This window comes from Marmota flaviventris, chromosome 2 (genome assembly GCF_047511675.1).
Source record: "Marmota flaviventris isolate mMarFla1 chromosome 2, mMarFla1.hap1, whole genome shotgun sequence".
NCBI lineage: Eukaryota > Metazoa > Chordata > Mammalia > Rodentia > Sciuridae > Marmota > Marmota flaviventris.
The window spans coordinates 109,513,423-109,536,659 of record NC_092499.1 but is presented as its reverse complement, the minus strand read 5'-3'; the positions used below and the strand labels follow the sequence as shown (position 1 = coordinate 109,536,659).

General features: G+C 37.8%; 1 protein-coding gene across 1 annotated transcript in view; it reads right to left on the bottom strand.

Moving 5' to 3' along the window:
• Rab8b (RAB8B, member RAS oncogene family) overlaps positions 1-16,327 on the bottom strand; it is a 64,730-nt gene extending 48,403 nt beyond the window's left edge. Inside the window, exon 1 of the mRNA XM_027924493.2 lies at positions 16,132-16,327. Within this exon, the coding sequence (XP_027780294.1) occupies positions 16,132-16,255 (124 nt within the window). The 5' untranslated portion in view covers positions 16,256-16,327. The remainder of the gene's footprint in view (positions 1-16,131) is intronic.
• Positions 16,328-23,237: the final 6,910 nt, after the last annotated feature.

The window sequence follows — 23,237 nt, the reverse complement described above, 5'->3', positions numbered from 1 at the left end:
GATAATTGAGCTCTGAAGAATATTCCAGTCCCAATGTGTGATGGATTCTGAAGGCTTCTGCTCTTTCTACCATTTTGGCACATTTCATTGGTTCTGAGTATTAACTGAACCCACCAACACAAAATTTTATGCGTCATTAGAAAATGAAACTCTCAGCATCTGAACATTTTAACTTTTCTAGATACATCCTAATTTTAAGGAATGGGCTAAACCAAAGAGTTCCAGGCCATGGTTTTTCAGTGCCACTAAATCTCAAAATGAACTCTTTCTTAAAGCCAATGCAGCTTTTAAAACTATAAGTCAAATGGGTTACTTCCCTGCATGGAACCCTTTCAACTATAATCAGAATAAAATCTATCCTCTTATATTGTTCTTAAGGTCCTTCATAACCTGGTCCCTGCCACCTCCTGTGCCATCTACCTATCTATCTATGTTTAGTGTTCAAAAACACTTTTAAGCTCTCACCTCAGTTTCCTGGCCCAAAATAAGTACTGTAAAAAACCAAACACAATTTGGGTTTTATGTCTACCACGTATAGTGTAGTAATTATATACTAAATATCACAAGGGGGAAAATTGTACTTCATGATCATGTTGGCATGTTTATTTCCCTAACTATCTTGATAAGACAATTTAGTGATTAAAAAGAAATTAATAGCACATATTAATACTGTAAAAGTATGATTAATGACTTTTTGAGATAAAAATCATCATTTTGATTATTAGGTAAAGAAAAACCTATTAACTTTGAAGTTGGACAAATTTACTCCATTAAAATCAGCTACAGCATTTCAGGATTCAAAGTATTGTTCAAATTCATGTATGCAAACAAAGTCATTAAAATTCAGGAGACTTCACTCAGAAACTCACTGCACTTAAAATTCAGAGCCCTAACAGAGGGCATTGAGCTGAAATATTTAAATTGAAATCCCTTCTAGACAGGGCATTCTACACTGCTTTTGTTTTCACCCAAAGGAGGAACTGAAGATGCCCTGTAAGTACGCAGCAGTTGGAATACCAAGAAAAACTTGCTCCTTAAATTGTGCTGCTGTGCTACACCTGAGGTCAAGGCCACTTTACCCAGCTGAGGTCAGGGGCCCTCACCTTCACTTTGGGGCTGAGTTTAAAGAATATTTCTAATTATAGCTTTATAAAATGCATGTGATTCTAAACTTTCTTAAGAATTAATTTTTTACAGAAGAAAGACCAGTAGAGGAAGGAGATTGAGGGGGAGAAGGGACAGATGAGAAAAGGGAGGAACAGTGTAATAAAATTAACCAAAACTTTCTGGCCTAGGATTGTGGTTCAGTGGTAGAGTGCTTGCCTCGCATGTATAAGACACTGGGTTTGATCTTCACCACATAAAAATAAATAAATAAAATAAAGGCATCGTGTTCATCTATAACTAAAAAATATTTTTTAAAAAAACTAACCAAACTTTCCTATAAGCATAATATACCACAGTGAATTTCACATTTATGTATACTCATAAGGCATCAATTTACCTATAAATGGAAGACAGATCAGTAGAGTAAAGGGAAGGGAGAAGGAGAGAAGGGAAGGGAAAGGTATAAGTATCAGGGACTGAACTGGAGCAAATTATATTCCATGCTTGTATAATTATGTCAAAATGAACCCCAATATTATGAAGAACTATAATGAACTAATAAAAAAAAAGTATCTTAGGAAAAAAAAAAAGAACTAATTCTAGAACCCCAAAGCACACCCCATTAGGTAACCAATATTTTTTTAAATGGAACTCATCCTAATAAGTGCTTTGAAGACTCCCTAGATAAAACAAAAAACTTTAACAATTTAGTGAGTTTGACCACATCCTCGGACCTGTGTTAAATGCGCTACTATATTCGTTCATTAAACTGCCTCACACCAATTCTTTGCAGAGAAAAGGGAACTGAGATCAAGGGGGTTAAAGAACTCTGTGGGTAAAGAGTAGTGCCACAGCTCAACCTGCACTGCCTCCTGGAAGATAACAAATCTCTGCTCTCTCTTTTCTTTTCTTCTCTTTCCCTCCTTTCTTCTTTCAAAAAAATACTTCTGAGTCATGTTAGAGCAGAAAGACAATGGTTAAAATCCCAGACTCTAAAAGCAGACTGAATTCAAATTTGGATTGTTTCTACCACTTACAAGCTATATGACCTTGAGAAATTTTTCAATTACTTTGTGCCTCAATTACCTCATTTTGAAAAATGAGGATAATAACAAAATACAACTAAAACATACTAAGGGTATTTAAATAGGTCAATCCACAAGAAATGTTAATGCCTAGAACAATATTTGATATAACATAAGCATTATAATGTCAGCTCTTATTAAAAGCAAGTCCTATAAGGATGAACCCCTCAAGGATTACTAAGCTTCTTATAGCTGTGTCGACTTACCCTCAGTGAACTGAAAGTGAATGCATTCATACACATTTATATACATACAACTTTTGTGTGTATGCTTTCAGTGAGCTGGAGATATTATATACACAACAAGTGAATTCAATTCTCAAAACGAAACAAAAGCCCTTATATAATTTGCCAAAGGCTCTCAAAAACGAAACAGTAAGACCAGGATTTGAACTTGGGGGTTTGTGTGTCAAAAGTCTAAGTTTTTTTAAAAAATTATTATTATTTTTTAATCTACACTATTATTTTGATTTTTTGTGTCTACTTTTTCCATTTTTCAATAAGTCCATTGGCTATAACTTGAAGTCAGAGTTTTTAAAGGGATTTTGAAATGTGTATATCACAAGATTCCCTTTCTGCATGTGAAGAAATGGAACCCCAGCACTTGCCTGAAGTCATATAATGAATATCTTTCTCACAGTATCACTCTGCCACTTTTTCTTCTGAGATTATTGGTAGCCTGCTTCTTAAAAGACCTCAGCCCAACTTTTATTGTTTTAGGGCCAGAGAGAAGAAAAGGACCACTGTATATATCAAGAATGCAAAGGCTAAGTGAGAGCCCAGGGGCCCCTAAGGTGAGTTCATTTTAGCAAGTGTACTTTGTCATATCAAATTAGCTGCTTGAAAATACACTCTACTGTCATGTATATCTAAAAAGAATAAATAAAGAAATAAAAATCAAAAGTTTACCTGCTTAGGCTTTTTCTTCTTTCTGGTACACACCAGCATTCTAGAGATTTAGGGTTAACATACAAATCAGGTTATTAGTCTAGTTTACAATGCCACTGTGACCTAAGGAAAACTTTGCCAAACAGGGTTTTACAAACAAAAGCTAGAGTAGATAGAATTTCACCCTAGAAAAAAGGAGAAGCTACCGTGAAGTTGAAACTTAACTCACAAAAGAAGGAAGCTTACAATTAAGGTAGCTGTTCCTAGCAAATCAGTCTAAGACCAACAACATACAAGCATATCAAACCAATGGCCCCAAGTGGAAAGACAATGCAGCTTTCTGATATAATTAGTTTTCTTTATGCAAAAAAATTGAATTTTTGCAATAAAACTATGTCCTTTCCTGCCTTCATTCTGGTGTGTACATGTTTGATTGCTTCCTGAGGAACTGGATTAGAGTCCAAGAGACAACCCCAAACCACAAGTCCACTGACCTCCAGGGGCCAATAGGCAACATGATGCATTTTAGCATTAGCTATTGCTGGGGCCTGTCCAGAGGGACTTGTTCATCTTCCCATTCAACATAGTTCTGAAGGGTTTGTTGGTCAGCTTTTACTGTTCTTCCAGACCACCAAGAGGGATCACACCTATGAATAAGTGCCCAATACACTGAGTCCCTCAGAGGATTTTTCTGATAAGTGCAGGCTGCTATAAACAGAGAACAGCCCAGATCTGAAGTGTGAGGCTCAAGTCTTGGTTTCTCTACCTACTTACAAGACACCAATTATCCTCTTAAAACTTGAGATTCCTTGTCTAGAATAATAATCTCTTTCCATGTTCAGGGGAGTTTACATAAAAGAATATAAATGCAAGTACTTTATATGCAGAAAAAATCCAGATGAAGGGAAGGGACAACTAATACTGTCTTACTAACATCCCAACTGGTCTCCTAGCCTAAGATCCCTAGGTGACTCCCTAACACTCTCGATAAAGCCAGGCTCTGAACAAGGTTTAAAAGCCCCTCATAATCTGCCATCTAATTACCCTTCAGCTCTGCCTCTTATTACATCCCCCAGATTTCATTTGAGCCTTCAGCCAAATGGGATATGGGAGTTCCTCCAAGGGCCGAATGGCAGGAGCCCCTAACCCCCATTTCTCCTTCTTCACACTCTCCCATTCTATCAGCTCAGTCCTCCTTCGGGTTCTGATTTGAGCATTCATGTAATTTCCTCCTAAAAGCTCTCCCCAAACTCTCTTCTGTGCTTTCAAAGTATCATATATTTATCCTTGTAGCTTTTCTCATCACTGTGCTAAAATGACCTCTCAAAATTTTGAGAGGCTGCTATAGACAGAGAACAGCCCTTTCCTCTCAAAATTTTGCAGGCCAAAAAATGTTACCAGAATGAGTGAATTTAGGGAAAATGCTAATGACTTAGTTGTCTGGCATGAGTAGTTCATGAACAAACCACTACAATTCTTCCTACCTAACTTGGTAAGCAATGAAAGTTCTTGCAGATCTAGTTCAAATCTTACCCCACTCCCAGCAGCTCCTTTTCAACCCCAAAGCAAATGGCCAATCAAGGACCAGAGATGTGCTTGGACCTAGACATCCTAGTTCAATCCTTTCCTTTTCTCCTACAAAATGTTGTCTGTATCCAACTAAACCATCAGCATCTTTTCATTGCCAGAGAACTGAAGGCAGGTGAAGTATAAGAGAAAAGAGACTTAAAATCAGAAAACTAATGCTCAATGTCAGGGTCCGTATGACCATGGGCAACTGCCCCTGGGCCTCAGGCTTCTTATCTGTCAAATGGAAACTGAGCACCAGCTAAAGAGATCCTGTTGTCTCAGATTATTTTTCACCTACCATGCCATGCTTAGTGTAAAGAAAATGAGAGTAATTAAAAAGGCTTTATACAAAGAACTCCTTTCAACATTCAAATAGTTATTTTTATGGTTACATTCAGCTTTATCACTAAAACCAAGACATTTTAAGGGCGGGATTCAAAAACATTAAGCAATCCCTTCAATACTACAAAAATTTTCACCAATTTCCAAGAGTAACACAGGTTTGTCTGAATTAACTACTACTACTTCTTCCTTCTGTCTACATGACATCCAAACACACTGGTGAAAAAAACCCTTGTACACAAGCACCTGCAGAAGAATGAAAATGAAAAACTGTTTTCCTTTTCAGACACTGATTTCATAGACTGAGTATCATGAAGCTAGCACTCACCTTTTATGATGAGAAAACAGGCCAGTCTAATGTCTTTGGGAGGAGATTGTGCCCTGATAGGCTGGAAAGATGCACCAATTGTTTTTCACAGTACTGTGTGATTTATTTTACAATAACTAAGAGATGATATGAACAAAAATTGTGGCAAATCATACAATGATTTCACAGTATAATTACCTTATTTATTTTTAAATATTTTCATTGTTTTTGGCATATTATAATTATAGATGAAAGTGGAATTCGTTGTTACAAAAAATGTACATGCACACAACATAACAATATAATTTGGTCAACTTCATTCCCCAGTACCTTCTTCGCCTCTTCCCTCCCCTTGGTCCCCTTCTTCTACCCTACTGGTCTCTCTTCTATTTTTATGAGATTACCAACCCTCCCCTAAACCCCTATTTTTTCTCTCTAGATTCCACTTATGAAAGAATGCATGACCCTTGCCTTTCTGAATTTGGCTTATTTCACTTAATGTTCTCAAGTTCCATCCATTTTCCTACATATGACATAATTTCATTCTTCTTTATGGCTAAAACTCTCTTATGTAAATATACTACACTTTCCTTATTTATTCATCTACTGACAGAAAACTAGGCTGGTCCCATAATTTGATTAATGAATTTGGCTTCTATAAACATGGGTATGCCTGTATTGCCAATATACTGACTTTAATCCTTTAGGATATATACCAAGGAGTGATATAGCCGGGTAATATGGTGGTTCTTTTGAGGAACCTCCGTACTGATTTCCATAGTGGTTATACTAGTCTGTACTCCCAACAGTGTAAAAGTTCCTTTTCTTCTACCTCCTCTCTAAACTTTATTATTGTTTGTATTCATGATGGATGCCATTCTAACTGGAGAGATAAAATTTCAGTGTAGTTTTGATTTGCATTTTCCTGATTGCTAAAAAAGCTAAAGCTGGGCTTGGTGATGCTCCCCTGTAATCTTAGTGACTCAGGGGACTGAGGCAAGAGGATTGCAAGTTCAAGGCTGGCCTCAGCAACCTAGTGAGACCCTGTCTTAAAATTTAAAAAACATAAAGGGCTGGGGATGTGGTTCAATGGTAAAACGCCCCAGGTTCAATCCCCAGCAACCCCTTAACACACACACAAAAAAATGTTAAACATTTTTTTTCACATATTTGTTGGTCATTTGTATTTTTTTCTTTTGGGAATTGTCAGTTTAGTTCAATTTTTCATTTATTGATTGTATTACCTGATTTTTTTGGTGGTAAGAAGTTTTTGAGTTCACAAATTTAAAATGTAATGGTTTATCAAAGTTGAAGGGTAAAGGTCTAAGACACCACTACTGGCAGTATATATGTATGTTTTTCAATTTAATTGTAGTGGATTTCATTTTCATGAAAAGTTATTAAAATTAAAATTTCATGCTTCCATAAAATTAGAAAATTTCAAAACAATATATGTAGACAAAATAGGAAATGTACAACTCATATTATTCTGTTTGTGGGCAATACCCTAGTCTGTAGCTTACTGCTCATCACCAGTTATGACGAAGACAAGCACCAATTTTTACCACATAGTTCTAATACAATATAAAAGAATGATAGCAGTCATAGTCACTATTAATTTTTTTACTGAATAGTTTACTCCAGCTGCTAACAAAAGCATAAGAGACTGAACAAATAGCCAAAGAAATGGATGGGGTGGGGATCAGAATATTGTTTTCACAATTTTCTTCTCAACCCAATCACTTCTCCCCAAATCCTGGGTAGGAATGAATTGCTAATGGTTAGTGAAATGAGAAAGAAGTCTGAGCCATTTCAAAAACAGAACAGTTAACACTCAATAAAGAATTGTTTTCCATGCTGTATCAAGATTTTATTCAGAGACTTTTAGAAAAGAAAAAAGTAAAAAAAAAAAAAAATTCTTTTTGAAAACCATAAACAGCTACCCCATGCAAATTCATAAGCAATAAACAAATTTCAGAAGATTAGTCACTTACACCTCACAATGCAAGTTTTTTGTTTTGTAATGGATTTTATGTATTTGTGTGTATATGTGTATGAAGAAATTATTTTGTAATGCCTATTCCAGATAAACATACATTGCATAGAGTCATAAGAATCGAGCCTACAATATAACTTTAAGCAGCTCACCCTCTATTTCACATCAAAATTTGATAATACATCCTCAGAGGTTGCCCCTCCACTCTATATACCAGGAAAATATCCACAATTTATTAAAACAATTACTGCCAAGTTCTTTGCCAAAATATGTGAAATTAGTATGTGATATGGAAAGCCCTGCCAGTACCAGCTCTGCCAGCAGAAAGCTGTGCAACTTTACACATTGCCTAATAGCTCTGTGGTTGGTTTTTACCATGATGAGGTGGGATTCCACACCTAACACAGCTTTTGCAAATGCTTTGAAGTTCTGAAATGCTGTCAAAAGCTGACAAGCAGCACTGTGGTCTACCTTAAGGACAGTAAGCCTAAATTTGATGAACATGATATCAGACAGAGCTTTAGCATTTACCTTGGGTGCCAAGAACTAAAATCCTGGGCTGAGGAAGATGAGAGCTTCCTGGAAAATGTCCAAAGGTTCAGCAACTGGTAAATATCAAAGTGCCTAATTAAACATGCTAAATGCTCTAGGTAGGACAGCAAGAAAACATTTTATCACAGCCAACAGGGCTGCTGTGCAAGACTGCTTCTAAACATTTCCACCACTTCATGTGGCTTTCCAAAGGAAGTCCGGAATAACTAAAAAAAAAAAAAAAAGCAGATTTATTTCTTCCTCTAGAGACAACCAGGCACCTAAATCCTTTCAGGTTTTTACTAATTCAAAGAAAAACCTTCAAACATAAAAGACCCATCTCTTGACACAGTATGTCCAATAATTATTCACTAAAAATATTACTAATACTGAAATGTAGCCATAATATGTTAGAGGGCATATCGCTACCTGTTTTATTTAGAAAACAGCATATGTCTGGGATGTTGCCACCTCTGTGGCAAATGTTAAGAATCCACCACAGCCATCAGTCTTGCTGCTCAGATATGACCTCAGAACCTGCAGAAGACAGCATTCCAGGCAACCACTACTAACCCACCAGTACTGGCATTTTTCACCCCAGATTTGCATTATTTCTCAACATACTATGCTGAAGCCTATCCATCCTAGCCCTGGTATTCCTCAACATACTGTGTCAAAACAGTAAATTGCATCTTTAAAAAAAATCATTTTGTGATAATTTCAAGATTAAAGTGAAACTTTCATTTAAACCATAAAATGATAAATTCTTCCTGCAATAAGTGTAGAAAACATAACTTCACGTCAGTTTTACTCTAGATACATGCTGTTCTAGTGAGAGATATGCAAATGGTTCTATATAATAAATGTTTATATGCATTTTTTTAAAAAAAGAATTTGGCTGTATTGAACCCAAACACCCAGTCTAATTCTAATCCACTCAGTACCCTGTCACTCAAATAAGTGCTGGGCAGAACACAGACACAAACACAGCTCCATCTGCTAATTAAAAATGGGCATGAAACTGTTAACAGGCATCTGTTGCATTGTTTGAAGCTAATGGGCAGAGACAAAGCTGAAATGGCTCTTCTAATGCAAACCCAGTGATTTCACTCATTTTCTATTTGGTATTTATGTTAGTGGGGGGTTGAAAGCAGGGTGTTAAAATAATAGCTTATTATGCAGACTGAAAGATAAGTGAAATATCTTTTATATTGTTAAATAACACTTTAAAAGAGATTATAGAAAGATATACAGCATTTTATGCTGGGGGAGATAACACTCTTGTGTTAAAAATTCAAGTTAAACACTTTTAATTCAGACATCACCTAATCATCTCTAACACCATAAAAGAATAACAGCAAACTCAGGCAATGCTTTACAGCTCTTACTGTGCTCTCACAATTCTCTCACAATTCACATCTATCCTTTCACTGGTCCAATTGTGCAATCACTTAATACAGGCCTTGGAAATTTAAAAGATAAATAAGACTTGATTCTTACTTTAGACAACTCACAGCAAACCTGAAAAGTAATACAGTATTCTTACAGCCTACTGAACATGAAGGAACCAAGGCTCTAGAAGGACAACCCACTTACCAAAGGCCTTGAAGTTAGGAGAAGCAGATGCCAGGATAGGAACTCAGATCTGACTCTAGACCCACAGTTAATTTAACATGCTATCTCCCTAACACCAACCACAAACCAACCACCAACAACTTCACTGCCTGGAAAATGAAAATAATTTAGGACTTCTCCTTATATACACCATCTCTGATTAAAGTATCAATTTTAAAGTACCTAATCATCACAGATCCTTGACCATCATGCCTGGTTTGTAAGCTGGCAGCTCACGACTTCATGTAGCCATAGACATGTCCATTTGGCCCTTACACTATTTTGTTGTTGTTTAACTGCCCATAATTTTGGGTTTTTATGAGAGATTTTTAGGCTATCTTGAAATATGAGAAGACTTTCCAGCATGGTGATGGTAAAACTGCAGCTGAAATGCAGACGTTGGATTCCCTATACCTTACTGCCTCCCATTCAGGGCCCAATTACCTTATTCATGGCTCCTCCCTGGCCTATTTGAGTTTGCACCCCTGACCTAAGAAACAGTCTACAATCCTACCCTAAAGTTCCCTTTTGTTTTCCCATGGCTATTTACATTTCAGAAGCTTGGTGATCTCATACTTTACAATATTATTCACTACCTAAAATCTACTTCCCCATCCCCCCTCCAAACCTCTTCTTATCTTACTATGAAAATTCATTCCTGCAAAATTTTCCCAAGTAACAACTCTAACCACCCACAGGAGAGCTGATCCCAGAGCAGAGCTGTGCGCAGGCTGGCAGAACTAGACCAGCACCATCTCAGGCCATGCTAGCAGCTCTCTGGTCTTCCCATTCCAGCTCTATGGTTCTTTTCAGATCAGTTATGGGATTCAATTCAAAAATCAACTGCTAAATTTTTCCTTGTCTTCAAAGATTAGACTTATTTCCCTCTAAAACAATATCTAAAACTATTCCCCTCCAGCTTTTCTAAGTAGATCCAAACAATGTTGCTGTTGTTGCCAAGAGAACCCCCTCCCTGACTTGGTGTTTGTAGAACAGATGGTGAAGCTCTTTATTAAAGGACACTTATTCCTAAGACAGATCCACATCTGAATCCAAGACTCAGTTTCCCTGTGCCCATCTTTATTTGTAGAAAGCTTTTTCATTCACTAGCACACTAATTAAGGAGATAAATTTAACCCTTCACACCCAGTATTAAATGCTACTTTTTCTGAACTAGTGTTGCTATTGAAGTTATCACTTAGATGAGAAATCTACTGACAGCTCAGAAAGAACACAATGACATTAAAACGAGGCTTTATGCACAAAATGTTCAATCTGAACTTGCATGTTCCTTGCATATTTTTCTTTAAGAAGTTGAAACCAAGGAAAACAACTATGAAAATTAAAATCAACTTGCTGTACATATCTGGATTATGCTCAGCCAAATGTTGATCTCATCTTGGATAAAAATGTAAATATGACAGAGTTTGTTTTTCAGTCAATAAGTCTTGATAAAAGCTTTGAAATGCTACCAATCAAAAAACACTTTTTAATTTTAAGCAAAGGTCAACAAACTTTTTTTTTTTTTAAATAAAGGACCTGTTAGTAAATATTTTTGAGCTTTCTGTATACATTTGGCCTCTGTTGCATATTCTTCATTGTTTTGTTTTATTTCTTAAATAATCTTTAAAAATGTAAAAACCAGCTGGGTGCAGTGGTGCACACCTAAATCCCAGAGACTTGGAAGGCTGAGGCAGGAGGATCACAAGTTCAGGATCAACCTCAGCAATCTGTCAAGGCCCTAAGGACTTAGCGAGACCCTGTCTCAAAATAAAAAATAAAAAAGGGCTGGGGAGGGCTGGAGTTGTGGCTCAGCAGTAGAGTGCTCGCCTAGTATTTGCAAGACCCTGGGTTCGATCCTCAGCACCACATAAAAATAAACAAATAAAATAAAGGTATTGTGTCCAACTAGTACTAAAATATAAATATTTTTAAAAGGGGGCGGGGGCTGGGGAAAAATTAAAAAGTGGCTCAGTGGTTAGGCATCCCTGGGTTCAATCCCCAGTACTGGAAAAAAAAAAAAGTAAAAACTATTCTTAGCTTGTGGACTGCACAGAAATAGGCTGCAGGCCACATATGGCCCATGGGCTATCATGTATTAACCCTGATTTTAAGAAAAGGGAACTCAAGAAAAATATGCAATGTCACAGAATAAAATGTCTAAAAGTGTTCTAACAAGACTAAGCTGCAACAATTACCAACATGTGGCTATTAATTATTTCATTAGTTATTTTGATCACGGAAGAAATTTTTTATGGCAGAACGTACTTTGATCTTCTAAGCTGAAACTACAAACATAGAAAGAAAGGGCAAAGAACAGCTACATGCTGAGTTACCCCAGTATAAACTCTTACAGGGATCAGAGCCATTTAATGGACATTGACTATTTCCCTAAGCAGACATGGTTAATGAAAGTGGAACCATCCGGGCTAGGGTTGTGGCTCAGTGGTAGAGTGCTTGCCTAGCATGTGTGAGGCACTGGGTTCTATTCTCAGCACCGCATATAAATAAATAAATAAAATAATGATCCATCAACACCTAAAAAAATATATTTAAAAAAAAGTGGAAACATCTTAACTTCCTCACACAGGCAAGCATGCAAAATCTAATTCTTCCCAGAAAAGGTGGTGAATTGAATTTATGGAGATGATCATACAGATCAGAAATAACAGCAGCTCATTGTGAAAAGTGACAGACTCAGATTTGGAGCTTTACTGAAGGCTCTGCTACAACCAGCTATGTAATTTTGAGAACATCAACTAAACATTCATTTTCTCATTTATAAAATTAGGGTGGGGCACAAAGAAGATAATTTCTAAGACTCTGCTGTCAAAGTATGACTATTCTAAATAATGAAACCACTCAGGAAATACCTAACAGGAAGAAGGGGGTAGGGCAGGGGAGAGACAGCAAAGGGAAGAAGTTTAGATTGTCCTGTTAGAGGACAGGGCTGAATTATTTGTTCTATCAGCATCTTGTTTCACATAGGGCCATTTTAAGATATCAATATGTATCTGTATCAATATTAAAAGGCAGCCACATCCCATAGGACATATATGATTAATTGTATTACCATTCCTGGTTGTCTTAATGTTATATTTTACAATATAATAATGTTAATAATGGTTATATAAAGGACGTTTTTTGGAACCAATCAATCACAAATTTTTTAAATTTTCAAATATCTGAACTGAAAGGTCAGTTGGTCTTGAACACTGTGCCTATAATTTCTTCAAGTGGATAAAACAACCCATACTCCATGTTTAACAACTATTACCTGAATGATATATACTGGAAGATCCCCAATAAGTCAGATAAAAGAAATCACTGACCACAACAAAGCACAGAAAGGAAATGAAAGAGACAGAGAATGGTAAGAACTTAGAGAGGGAGAAGAAGAAAGTATCTATAAAACAACTATATCTGGAACCAAAATGATAATGGTCTCCTTCCTTTCATGATGACAGAACCCCAATCACAACAGTGTCTGAAGATGGCAGGCTCCCATTTTTAAAAACTACTCATACTTTGAACAGGCAAAATTAAGACTTAAAAGTATCTTCATGGGAAGAAAACAGACATGTGTACATATCTACCAAAACACACACGCAAACCCCAGGCATTAAGAAATGAGTATTTCCTGTGATGTAGAGTTTATCAAGTTATGTCCGTAATGCTAAAGCAGACCTTTGTCAAAACCCTTTCACAGAAAACCCCAGAAATTTACACATGTAGGTACAATATGACTGGAGAGGAGATGGGCCACCAACTGTCACCTCAACTTTTCAGATCATTTAAAGATAGGGTAAAGGCTTAGGGGAAGTAACTTTGACTCTAAAGAGGTGAACACCACAGTGATGAATCTAGTGGAATTTTTCACTAGAACAGTGTTAACATTCACCTTATTTTCCTAGCTTAATTTCAATGGCAAAGCATTAGGTTTCAGGTACATAAATTCTCCTGCTGTTTGAAGGTAGTGTGCTACCACTTCCTGTTGGAGCTCTGAGGCTAAATAAGAGGCATGGGATTTTCCCCTCCTCCTCCAGGTCAACTGAAGAAGACACAGCTCACAGCTTCTGTTTACCACATCCACCACACAAAAAGATCAAGCTCCCCCATGAGATTCACCCCATTTAATGTCTACCTCCTATTCTAAACTGCTACAGGATGCTGGTTTTCATTTCTTAATAGCTGCAACCCTCCAAAGAAGCTCATTTCAGTTATATATATATATATATATATAAAATATTATATATATATATTATATTATATATATGCCACACAAGAAAAATTTGAATCCTTCAGAATATATATACATACATATTTACACATATTTATATTATATTGGGTTATTGGGTGCTGAGGATTGAATCTAGGGCCTCATGCCTGCTAATCATGTGCTGTACCACTGAGCTATACATCCCCAGCCCAAAAAAGTAAGAGTTAAAAGCTACTATTTTGCTGGTATGGTGGCGCATGCCTGTAATCCCAGAAGCTAGGGAGGCTGAGGCAGAAGGATCATGAGTTCAAAGCCAGCCTCAGCAAAAAGCAAGGTGCCAGGCAACTCAATGAGACCCTTTCTCTAAATAAAATACAAACTAGGACTGGGGATGTGGGAAAATCTCAGTAGTCGAGTACACCTAAGTTCAAGGCCTGTACCCAAAAATAAAAATTAAAAAAAAAAAAGCTACTATTTTAAAAGGAGCAGATGCCCTTACACGAAATGGGGGACAAAAATTAAGGGGAGGGGGAGAAAAGTAATGAAATTATTATGAACAAGCAAAAAAAAAAATCCAAGGAACTTAACAGAAATATCATCAATGAGACTTACTCACTTTCAAGGCAAGGTATTTCTAGGAGTGTCCCACATAGAATGGGCAAAGGGTACCCACTTGTTAGAAATTGTCCTTTACCAACTGTATTGCAATATGCATTCAACAGTGAAAAAAAGTTATTTGGAGTTTTGAAATTAGTACCAATGTCAAAATTAATGCCTTTTGTTGCTGTACCAGCTCCTACCAAATCTCTTAGGAATATACTTGAGAGATGACATTTAAAATCTGCTTCCTCAGAAAAGAAAAAGTCCCACTCAAGACTGACTGCCAAGAACTTGCAACTTAAACTTCCCTAATCCCAGACATCATAACACTCAAGAGATTTTAGACCATGCAATCTGTATGAAAGCAATCAGAATAACAAATGAGAGTCTTTTCCAATACTTGAACTGAAAAGTACTCTATACCCATGCATTCTTTTTTTGAAATGATGAATTATCCTTAAAACTCACAAATATTTAAACACACTTATTACCAAGCAGTAGTTCTCTATTATTTCTCATCCCAGAAATGCATGGTGAAATATGAAAGATGTCTTAACAAACTACTATTAGAGGCCAGGCACATCATACAGGCAACCAAAAGCTAAGATTCTTAAGGTACTTACTTAACTCTACTTAATTTAAGGGAAATGATGTTAAGGTCATTTCCACATTCAGCTTAAACCAGTTTTGATTTGTTCTTCAGTTTATAGTAAGTTAGAGATCTTGTTACCTCAACATGTCTTTCACTACAAATGGATGAAGGACAGCTCCCAGTCAACATTAGAAAAAACTCTTGAATCAAATGGAAGTAATTGGGGGGTATATAATATGTTGTGATTCATTTAACAAGTAATAATCAGAACCAAAACAAAATACACAGGCATGCAGGCAGAATTTTAGATCAGTTTCTGGGTTTAAAAGTTAAATATTCAAGTCCCATTCCTCAGGAGATGGTAGTAAAGAGGTGAACCATATTTTCCTGACCACATCATTCATAAAAGTCTCCAACAACTTTAACAAACTCAGAACAATTTAATGCTCCATTGACATTATTCTATCATTAGTCATTTTTGTTTTCTCCTTGATCCAACAGAAGTAAAGAGAAAATCATAACCAATGCTTCCAGATATTGGGAAATGTCCTATGCCCCACTGCTTTCCATTTCCTCTCCCTTTTCCATCTTCTCTGATCAACCTCTTTACAACATATGTTGTTTCCCCTTTTCTTTTTCTCACACCCAGCTCTCTTTTACTTTCTCCACCAAGTATTCTCCTGCCATCCACTGGTTCCCGGAACCCTTCTCCCACCTGCAATTTTCTTCTGCCCTCTCTCACGGCATCTACGTCCGGATTTCTTATGGCCAATGTCCCCTCATCTCTCACCTCCCGATCATTCATTTCCCTCAGTTCCCTTCCAATTAACTGCCTGGTCTCACTTCTTGTCCCTGGTGTCCTCTGTTCCTTTACTTCACGTCCCTCTCATTCTTCCCCCTTCACGTTTCCTTCCTCTTTGCTGTTTTTTAATCCATTTTCACATATACTATCCTCTTTTCTCTCTCCCTGAGATTTCCTGTGTTCCCCCACTTTGTCCCTCTGGGATCCCTCCTTGTCAACCTCAGCCCCTGAACCCTCTCGTTTCCCCAACAGCCCTTATTTCTCCGGTTTCCCCTTCCTTTGCCCCCTCCACACCCCCGCCTCACGTCCCCGCCCGCCCCTCTCCCTCAAGCCTTCGCCCTCACTCACAGCCCTCGCCTCCCTACGGTTCCTGAGGTCTCCTCTCCTAGGCTTCCAAGCCCTCGCTCGCCCTCTCCCAGGCCCCCAAGTACCCGCCCCCCATTTCTCACTCCCAGTCCCGGGCCGCGGCCCCTCCCTCACCGATGGTGGAGATGAACGTAGTGTTGAAGGCGTCCTCGGAGAAGCGGAACAGGAGGCAGGTCTTGCCCACGCCCGAGTCGCCGATCAGCAGCAGCTTGAACAGATAATCGTACGTCTTCGCCATCTTCTCGCTCCGGCCCTCTGACCCGAGAGCGAGAGAAGGCGGTGGAGAGAGGCCGGGAGGGGGCCGCGGCTAGGGGGCGTGCCCGCCGAGCCGCCGCTCGCTCCGCCCTGCACCCCGCCCCACCTCCCCGGAGAAGGACTGCGCGCCCCGCCCCGTGGCCAATCCGCGGAGTCTTCGTCATCACCGCCCGCGTCCCGGGGCTTCATGGGACTGGTAGTGCCTTTGGGAAACCTCGGGCGTGCCCGGCGCGGACAGTCCAGACCGCCACAGCAGATGATCTGTTCTGGGTGGTGTGATCTGTGGACTAGGCATTTCCACCCTAGCAGAGAAGGAAGGATTCATTTTGAACTCTGCTTATCGCGCCGTCGGAACTTAACTTGGTTGTTTCTTTGTTTGCAGGCGCCTTCCAAATCCAGGATTTAGGAATCCGAGTCCCGCAGCTCCCGCATTTCTTCCGCTGGGACCCCGGAGCCAGGATGCTTTCTTAGAGTGACTGTGGCGCAGCTTGCAAAGTATTATCCGTCTTCTTCAATTCCTGAGCAGCACCACTGCTTAAGCACCCTCCCGCAGTCCCTCAGTCACAGCTGGAAAACAATGATAACCATGATAACTTGAACTGTATTCATGCCGCGGAAACCATGGCCAAAAGTGATGACTCTTTTAGAGGATCTGCTACGCAGACTGCCCCCATCTTTCCGCGGGAGGATGGATTTAAATTTTAGAAATCTGGGAAGGCTGTGCTACAGTTTTATGCCCTATAAAATAACAAGCATCATCGGAGGCGGGAACTTTGGCTATGAGAATTTAAAGAATAAGATTTGGATTTTACAGACAGTACTATCTCCTAGGTGCATATATGATGTTTATACGACCAATGTAATTCTATATCATGTACACCCAGAAGATTGGGAAGTTATACTCCATATATGTATAATATGTCAAAATACATTCTATTTTCATGTATGAATAATTACAACAAATTTTTTAAATTTTGGATTTTAGTCTTGTTTCAGCCGCTTTAACCACTCTGACAAGTCACTGGGGGTTCTTCTGTAAACCTCGGTTTTCTCATCTATAAAATGGATATAGAACAAGCTATTACATAGGGTTGTAGTGAGAATTACATACCTAATGTGAAAGCACTTTGAAAACCATTAGGCACTGAAGAAGTGTTAGTGATGTTTATATTCTTCATCCTTCAGTAGGCTTTCAAAGAGTGACAAATGAATGGAGAAAATAGCATTGTTATACTCAGTTTAATCCTTTATTATTTATTGTCTTAGACTAATTATTTCGTAGGTGTATTATTCAGTACTCTTTTATTTGCTAGTGGTAGAAACCCAATCAGATCAAGCTCCTATGAAAGGAGATTTTACTGGTTCCTGTGATATAGAGGAGTAGCTTAGGAGACCAGGAGCCCCATTTCCATCAAGAACCTCCTCTTATCCCTTTTCAGTTTTAATGTCTTAATATGTCAAATTCCAACAGCTAAAACCCATATGTTAAAAAAAAAACATGAATAAAAACTTTTTGGAGTCCTAGAAACTTTTTAAGAAAATAAAGGGATCCTGAAACCAAAATATGAGAGAACCACTGACCCAGACATTTACCTTAGATATAAGGAAACACCTGGAAAATTAGAAGTTACTAAAGGAACCAGTGGACTCAACCATCGGTGCAGTAAGAAAAAATAATTGGATAATTAATTGAACAAATCAATAGGCTCTGCTAAGACACATCTTGAGTACCTTGTGATTTCATGTACAATGCCAGTGATGTTAATCCTATTGTGACAGAAAACTTAATATTGGACTAATATTGGCCTTTATCTTCTATGTGGTTAGAAGATGAAAATCAACCACTTACACTTATTGATCATACTGTTCCCAGAGGGCATCAGCTGCTGCTGCTGCTGCTACTGCTGGTATTAACTGGATATCTAATTTCTGGAGCCCACTTGATGAGAACAAAACTCTAATGAGGTCAAAGTCATAGTAATGAGGAAGGATTGAGCTCCCTAATGAGGAAGGATTATGCTCTTTGGCACAAACTGAGCTTCTTTGCCCCAACTAGTCCTTAGGCAAACCTTCCAAGTTGGCTTCAGCCAAGGTCAGAGCAAGTGTGGACAGCTTAGTTCTTTCTATTCCTTCATCCTCCTTCCTGAAAAAAGAAAGATAAAAAAATCTTCAAAGATTAATGGAATCTTCTTTTTAAAAGTGTATATTTATTAAAATAACTTTTTCAGTCCCACCATCTGCATTCAACTCTTGTCATTTTCTTTCTGTAGGAATAAGAACACATTGATATGTAAAGAACTTCAGTTAGAGAAGCTAGAGTGGGAATTTTAAAGTCCCCAAATTTCCTTAGGGGAATTTTGTATATTTATGGGAATTAAAAAAATAATTCTATCTTATTTTCACTTCCTCAGCTTTTCTCTAGTCCCAAATGTATATAATATTGGGACTTTCTAGTTGGTAAGTTTGTGTACCACTGCTAAACCATTCCATCATTTTGATCTATTGATACTATTTCAAGAAATATCATATTTTTCTTTTATGCAGTATTCATTTCATATTTTGTGCAATAACATATTTGAGACCAGATTCTTGGTGGTAGTGACTGAGTACTATAGGCTCAAGGCATCGTGCTCAAAGGTTTAGACATTTGTAGAGCTGAGGGTATCACAGATAACAGGTTCCTAATTGCTGTTGTTCTCCAAGTGGTATTAGCAGACTCTTGTCTAAAATTCCATCTTACAATGCTCTGAGGAAAACACATTGATACTTTTGCCAGTTGCCCAAACCCAACCTGTAAATGCTATATCACTATAGAGTATTAGGCAGACCAGCCATTTAATTTGACTAAGAAAATAATTATTAAAGCAAATGTAGAGTTACCATTCTGCATGACAGCTTAACTACATAAATCTGGTATCCAAGTGTGGATTTTGTTAGACCAGCATTCTTGATTTTAGGAAGCTACTCTTAACCCACAGGTAACTGTAAAACATGGTACTTCACTCTTCTAGCCATAGAGGTTAGCATCTCGCTTTGGCTGGATCAAACTGAATTCTTTCTTGTGATCTTTCTAATGAGAAGGGATGATGGGGCTGTAAGGAGGTCTGTCTGGTATGAAGTCTTATGTGAGCTTTACACTGGTTTTGATCAGAGCTTTAGTTCATTGTTCTGTATTCTCTTATTCCTGCCCTCCTCTATACCTACTTCATCCTCATGCTGACTTTCCTCCTGATAGCAAGCAAGACTGCAATGTTGTATGATTCCAAAGGTGATATTTACCTCCTACAGTAGTTATTCATCTTGGGAGTAAAGACCCCTGAGAATCTACAAACATATTCTTAAGGGTCTATGTGTTCTCTATGCAAGTTTTCTAAATTATTTTAAGAATTTTTAAACTGGTCTAAATTTCTTTATTACATTTGAGTGCTAGAAATGTCACCTTTCTTTATTGCTTAAGTGAAATTAAATATTGGTGAGATTTCACACACACACACACACACACACACACACACACGTCAAGGGTGGGAAAAACAGGGATCAGTCATCATTGGGACTTTACCTCCATTTAATAGTGTTGTAGGAGAGCACGGTGCTTATCTGGTCCTGAAAAAATAAAAGCAAAGCAACCTCTGGCCATCAGTTTGCACCATCAGTGTTGACACTTCTGCCCACCCACTCTTGAGTGCTGGCCCTCTGCCATCTGTTGAACACAGCTGTCTCTCTCGAATGCCGCAAAAAATGTCCTTCGTGGTACTTATCTTCACTGACTGATGACTCAACTATCAAATAGTTATCTTTTATTATTGAATAGTTTGTATACTTCTTTGTATCTTTTATTATTGAATAGTTTGTATACTTCTTTGTCTTTTCTCTTAAAACTTAAGTCCTTTGAGGAAAAAGAAGTTGCTAAATTCTTACTGCATCTCCAGCATACCTAGCAGGATGCTTTATACATAGTAGGTACTCAGTTGAGTTGTTGAATGAACGAATAAATATCTAACCATAATACTAGCAATCTAGCTGATTTTAAACATTTAGGACATTCTGGTTTATTATTTGCCATAAGACCTATTTACTTTGGGCCTTGCCAAGACCTTTCTGTTTATACTCCACCTTGTATTTATACGTTATTAATTCTGTAAGCACACTATTCATTGTTGTGTTTAATAAATAAGTGTGATTATATATTGTGTTTCTAGTTTGTCAAGATCACATTGAATGATAAGCCCTTAACAATACCAGTTTCTTTTATCACCTGTGTGTCATCTAAAAACATGCTATTTTTTAGTGATATTCTTATGGCATAATTCTATAATTATCTTCATCAGGGAAGGACAAACTGTACTCTTCCACCCACTGATTTTCTGAGCAATCATTGGATGAATAATGTCCACTCAAACAAATATTAATTAAGCTTACATTATGAAACAAGCTCAGCAAGGCCCCCTGGAGGATACAAAGAGATCTACCATGTGGTCCCTGCCCTATATTTGCTCCCAGCTAATTGAGAAGAGAGCAGGTAAGTGAAAAGTTCTATGATAAATGAGAGGCAGATATTTGGCCAATACACACTGCATTTATTACAATAGCTCAAGTGTCCATTTTGATTTGTTGACTTTTTAAAAATTTTCTTTACTTACAGATGGACATGTTACCTTTATTTATTTATTTTTATGTGGAGCTAAGGATCAAACCCAGGGCCTCACACTTGCTAGGCAAGTGCTCGACCATTGAGTTACAACCCCACCCCCTGACAGATTGACTTTTAATTCAGATTGCTGAGGCACCCATCCTGATTGGTTGAATCTTCATTTTGATTATTTGAACATCCATTCTGGTAGGCCAGACTTCCACTCTGATCACATGCTCATGCCAAACTGATTTTTCATATTTTTGCATATGGTCATTGGATGCAAAAGGTAAATAAAAAATGAGATACTGTTTTTAAAATGCTGCATGAATGTATATTATCTGCTTGACAAGTCTTTACAGACCCTGCTTCTTATGACAAAGTCAGCATGGTGTAGATGAGATGGGAGGACATTATTCATCCCTCAGTCCTGAGTTAAGGAACATGACTGAATGGGAGGCCATCTTTGTCTTAGGCCCCTAAAAGATGGGCAAGAGTCAAGACCAATGGACAGATGAAGGCAAAACATTTTTCTTGAGGGTTAGGAGTGGATCTTAATTGCCTCAAATAAAAAAGAAATCACCCAAGTTGCAATTATTTTGCTGGTTACATGTATTATAGGGTCCAGCCCACAGAAGAGGTACAGCTTATCATACCTAGAGCATAGGCTTCAATATTCTACTCTACTGAAGGTTGGCTTAGAAAAAAATCCATTCTAGGAACCACCATTTGACCCAGCTATCCCACTCCTTGGTCCATACCCAAAGGACTTAAAAACAGCATACTACAGGGACACAGCCACATCAATGTTTATTGCAGCACAATTCACAATAGCTAAATTGTGGAACCAACCTAGATGCCCATCAGTAGATGAATGGATAAAGAAAATGTGGTATTTATACACAACGGAATATTACTCAGCAATAAAAGAGAATAAAATCATGACATTTGCAGGTAAATGGATGGAGTTGGAGAATATAATGCTAAGTGAAGTTAGCCAATCCCAAAAAACCAAATGCCGAATGTTTTCTCTAATATAAGGAGGCTGATTCACAGTGGGGTTGGGAGGGGACGCATGTGAAGATTAGATGAACTCTAGCTAGAGCAAAGGGGAGGGAGGGGAAGGGAGGGGGCAAGAGTTGTAAAAAGATGGTGAAATGAGATGGACATCATTTCCCTAAGTACATGTATGAAGACACGAATGGTGTGAATACACTTTATATACAACCAGAGATATTAAAAATGTGCTCTATATGTGTAATATGAATTGTAATGTTTTCCGCTGTCATATATAACAATAAAAATAAAATAGAATAAAAATAAAAGAAAAGCTTATTCTAAAGGTTTTTCTAAAATTCTAAAGCCTCTTAAATTGTTTCTTTCTCTGGTAATAAAGTTTCTGACATAAAATGTAGGAAATTTCATTCCTTTTATTAACCCAAACATTGCTATTTTACCAAATTTTGTGTCAAATGAGGCATATGTAAGTAATGTAAGTAAGTTCCATGCATTTTAGGCAGAGCTTCTTGTAAACTTGAATTATTAAAGAAGTCATTTCCTCCTCCTCCTCCTTCTTCTTCTTGGTACATGGGGATTGAACCCAAAGCTTCACACATTCTGGTAAGGGCTCTACCACTTAGCTGTATTTCCAGCCTGATATAGTCTTTGAGGGCCAACTTTAAAATGGACTTTGATCCAGTAGTGAAGTTCAGATGTACGGAAACTCATAATCAGCATCATCACAGATGCTTATAGTAATAAACAAAAGACTACTTTATGACTTAAATAAATAATAAAATGCTTATTCTCATATTGAAAGAAACAGATATAGGCCAATAACAGGTGACACTTAATCCTGTAGTTCAGATGATATGCCTGGTACCTGGTTTCTCTATTGCAGTTTCTTAATGGTTTTCATAGTTTCTATAGGCAAGCCCCATGCGGTTGCAAAATATCTTCCTGAAATTCCTGGGCTTTGTGCTTCCAGATTCAAGCAGAGAAGAACACAGAGGATCTTCTTCCCCAAGAGTTCAAATAAATGCCCTGAAACTGAGTTCTTTGAGTGCCTTTCCCTAAACTAATCAAGGGCCCAAGAGAGTAGTCTCGGTCAACTGTATTAAACCACTGGAACTGGGTGTGAGGTCAGTTTCGCCCTGAGTGCATGATTCTGTTAGAAATAGAGAAAACAAGAAGGAGACAAGATTGAACACTATCACCTGTGTTTTAGTGAAATGCATAGTGATATTTGTATCAAGTACTACTAAGTTGTTGGTTAGTTGGAATTTCTGGAGAAATCACAGACCTGAATCCAGAACAATTGTGACTTGTCACTCTT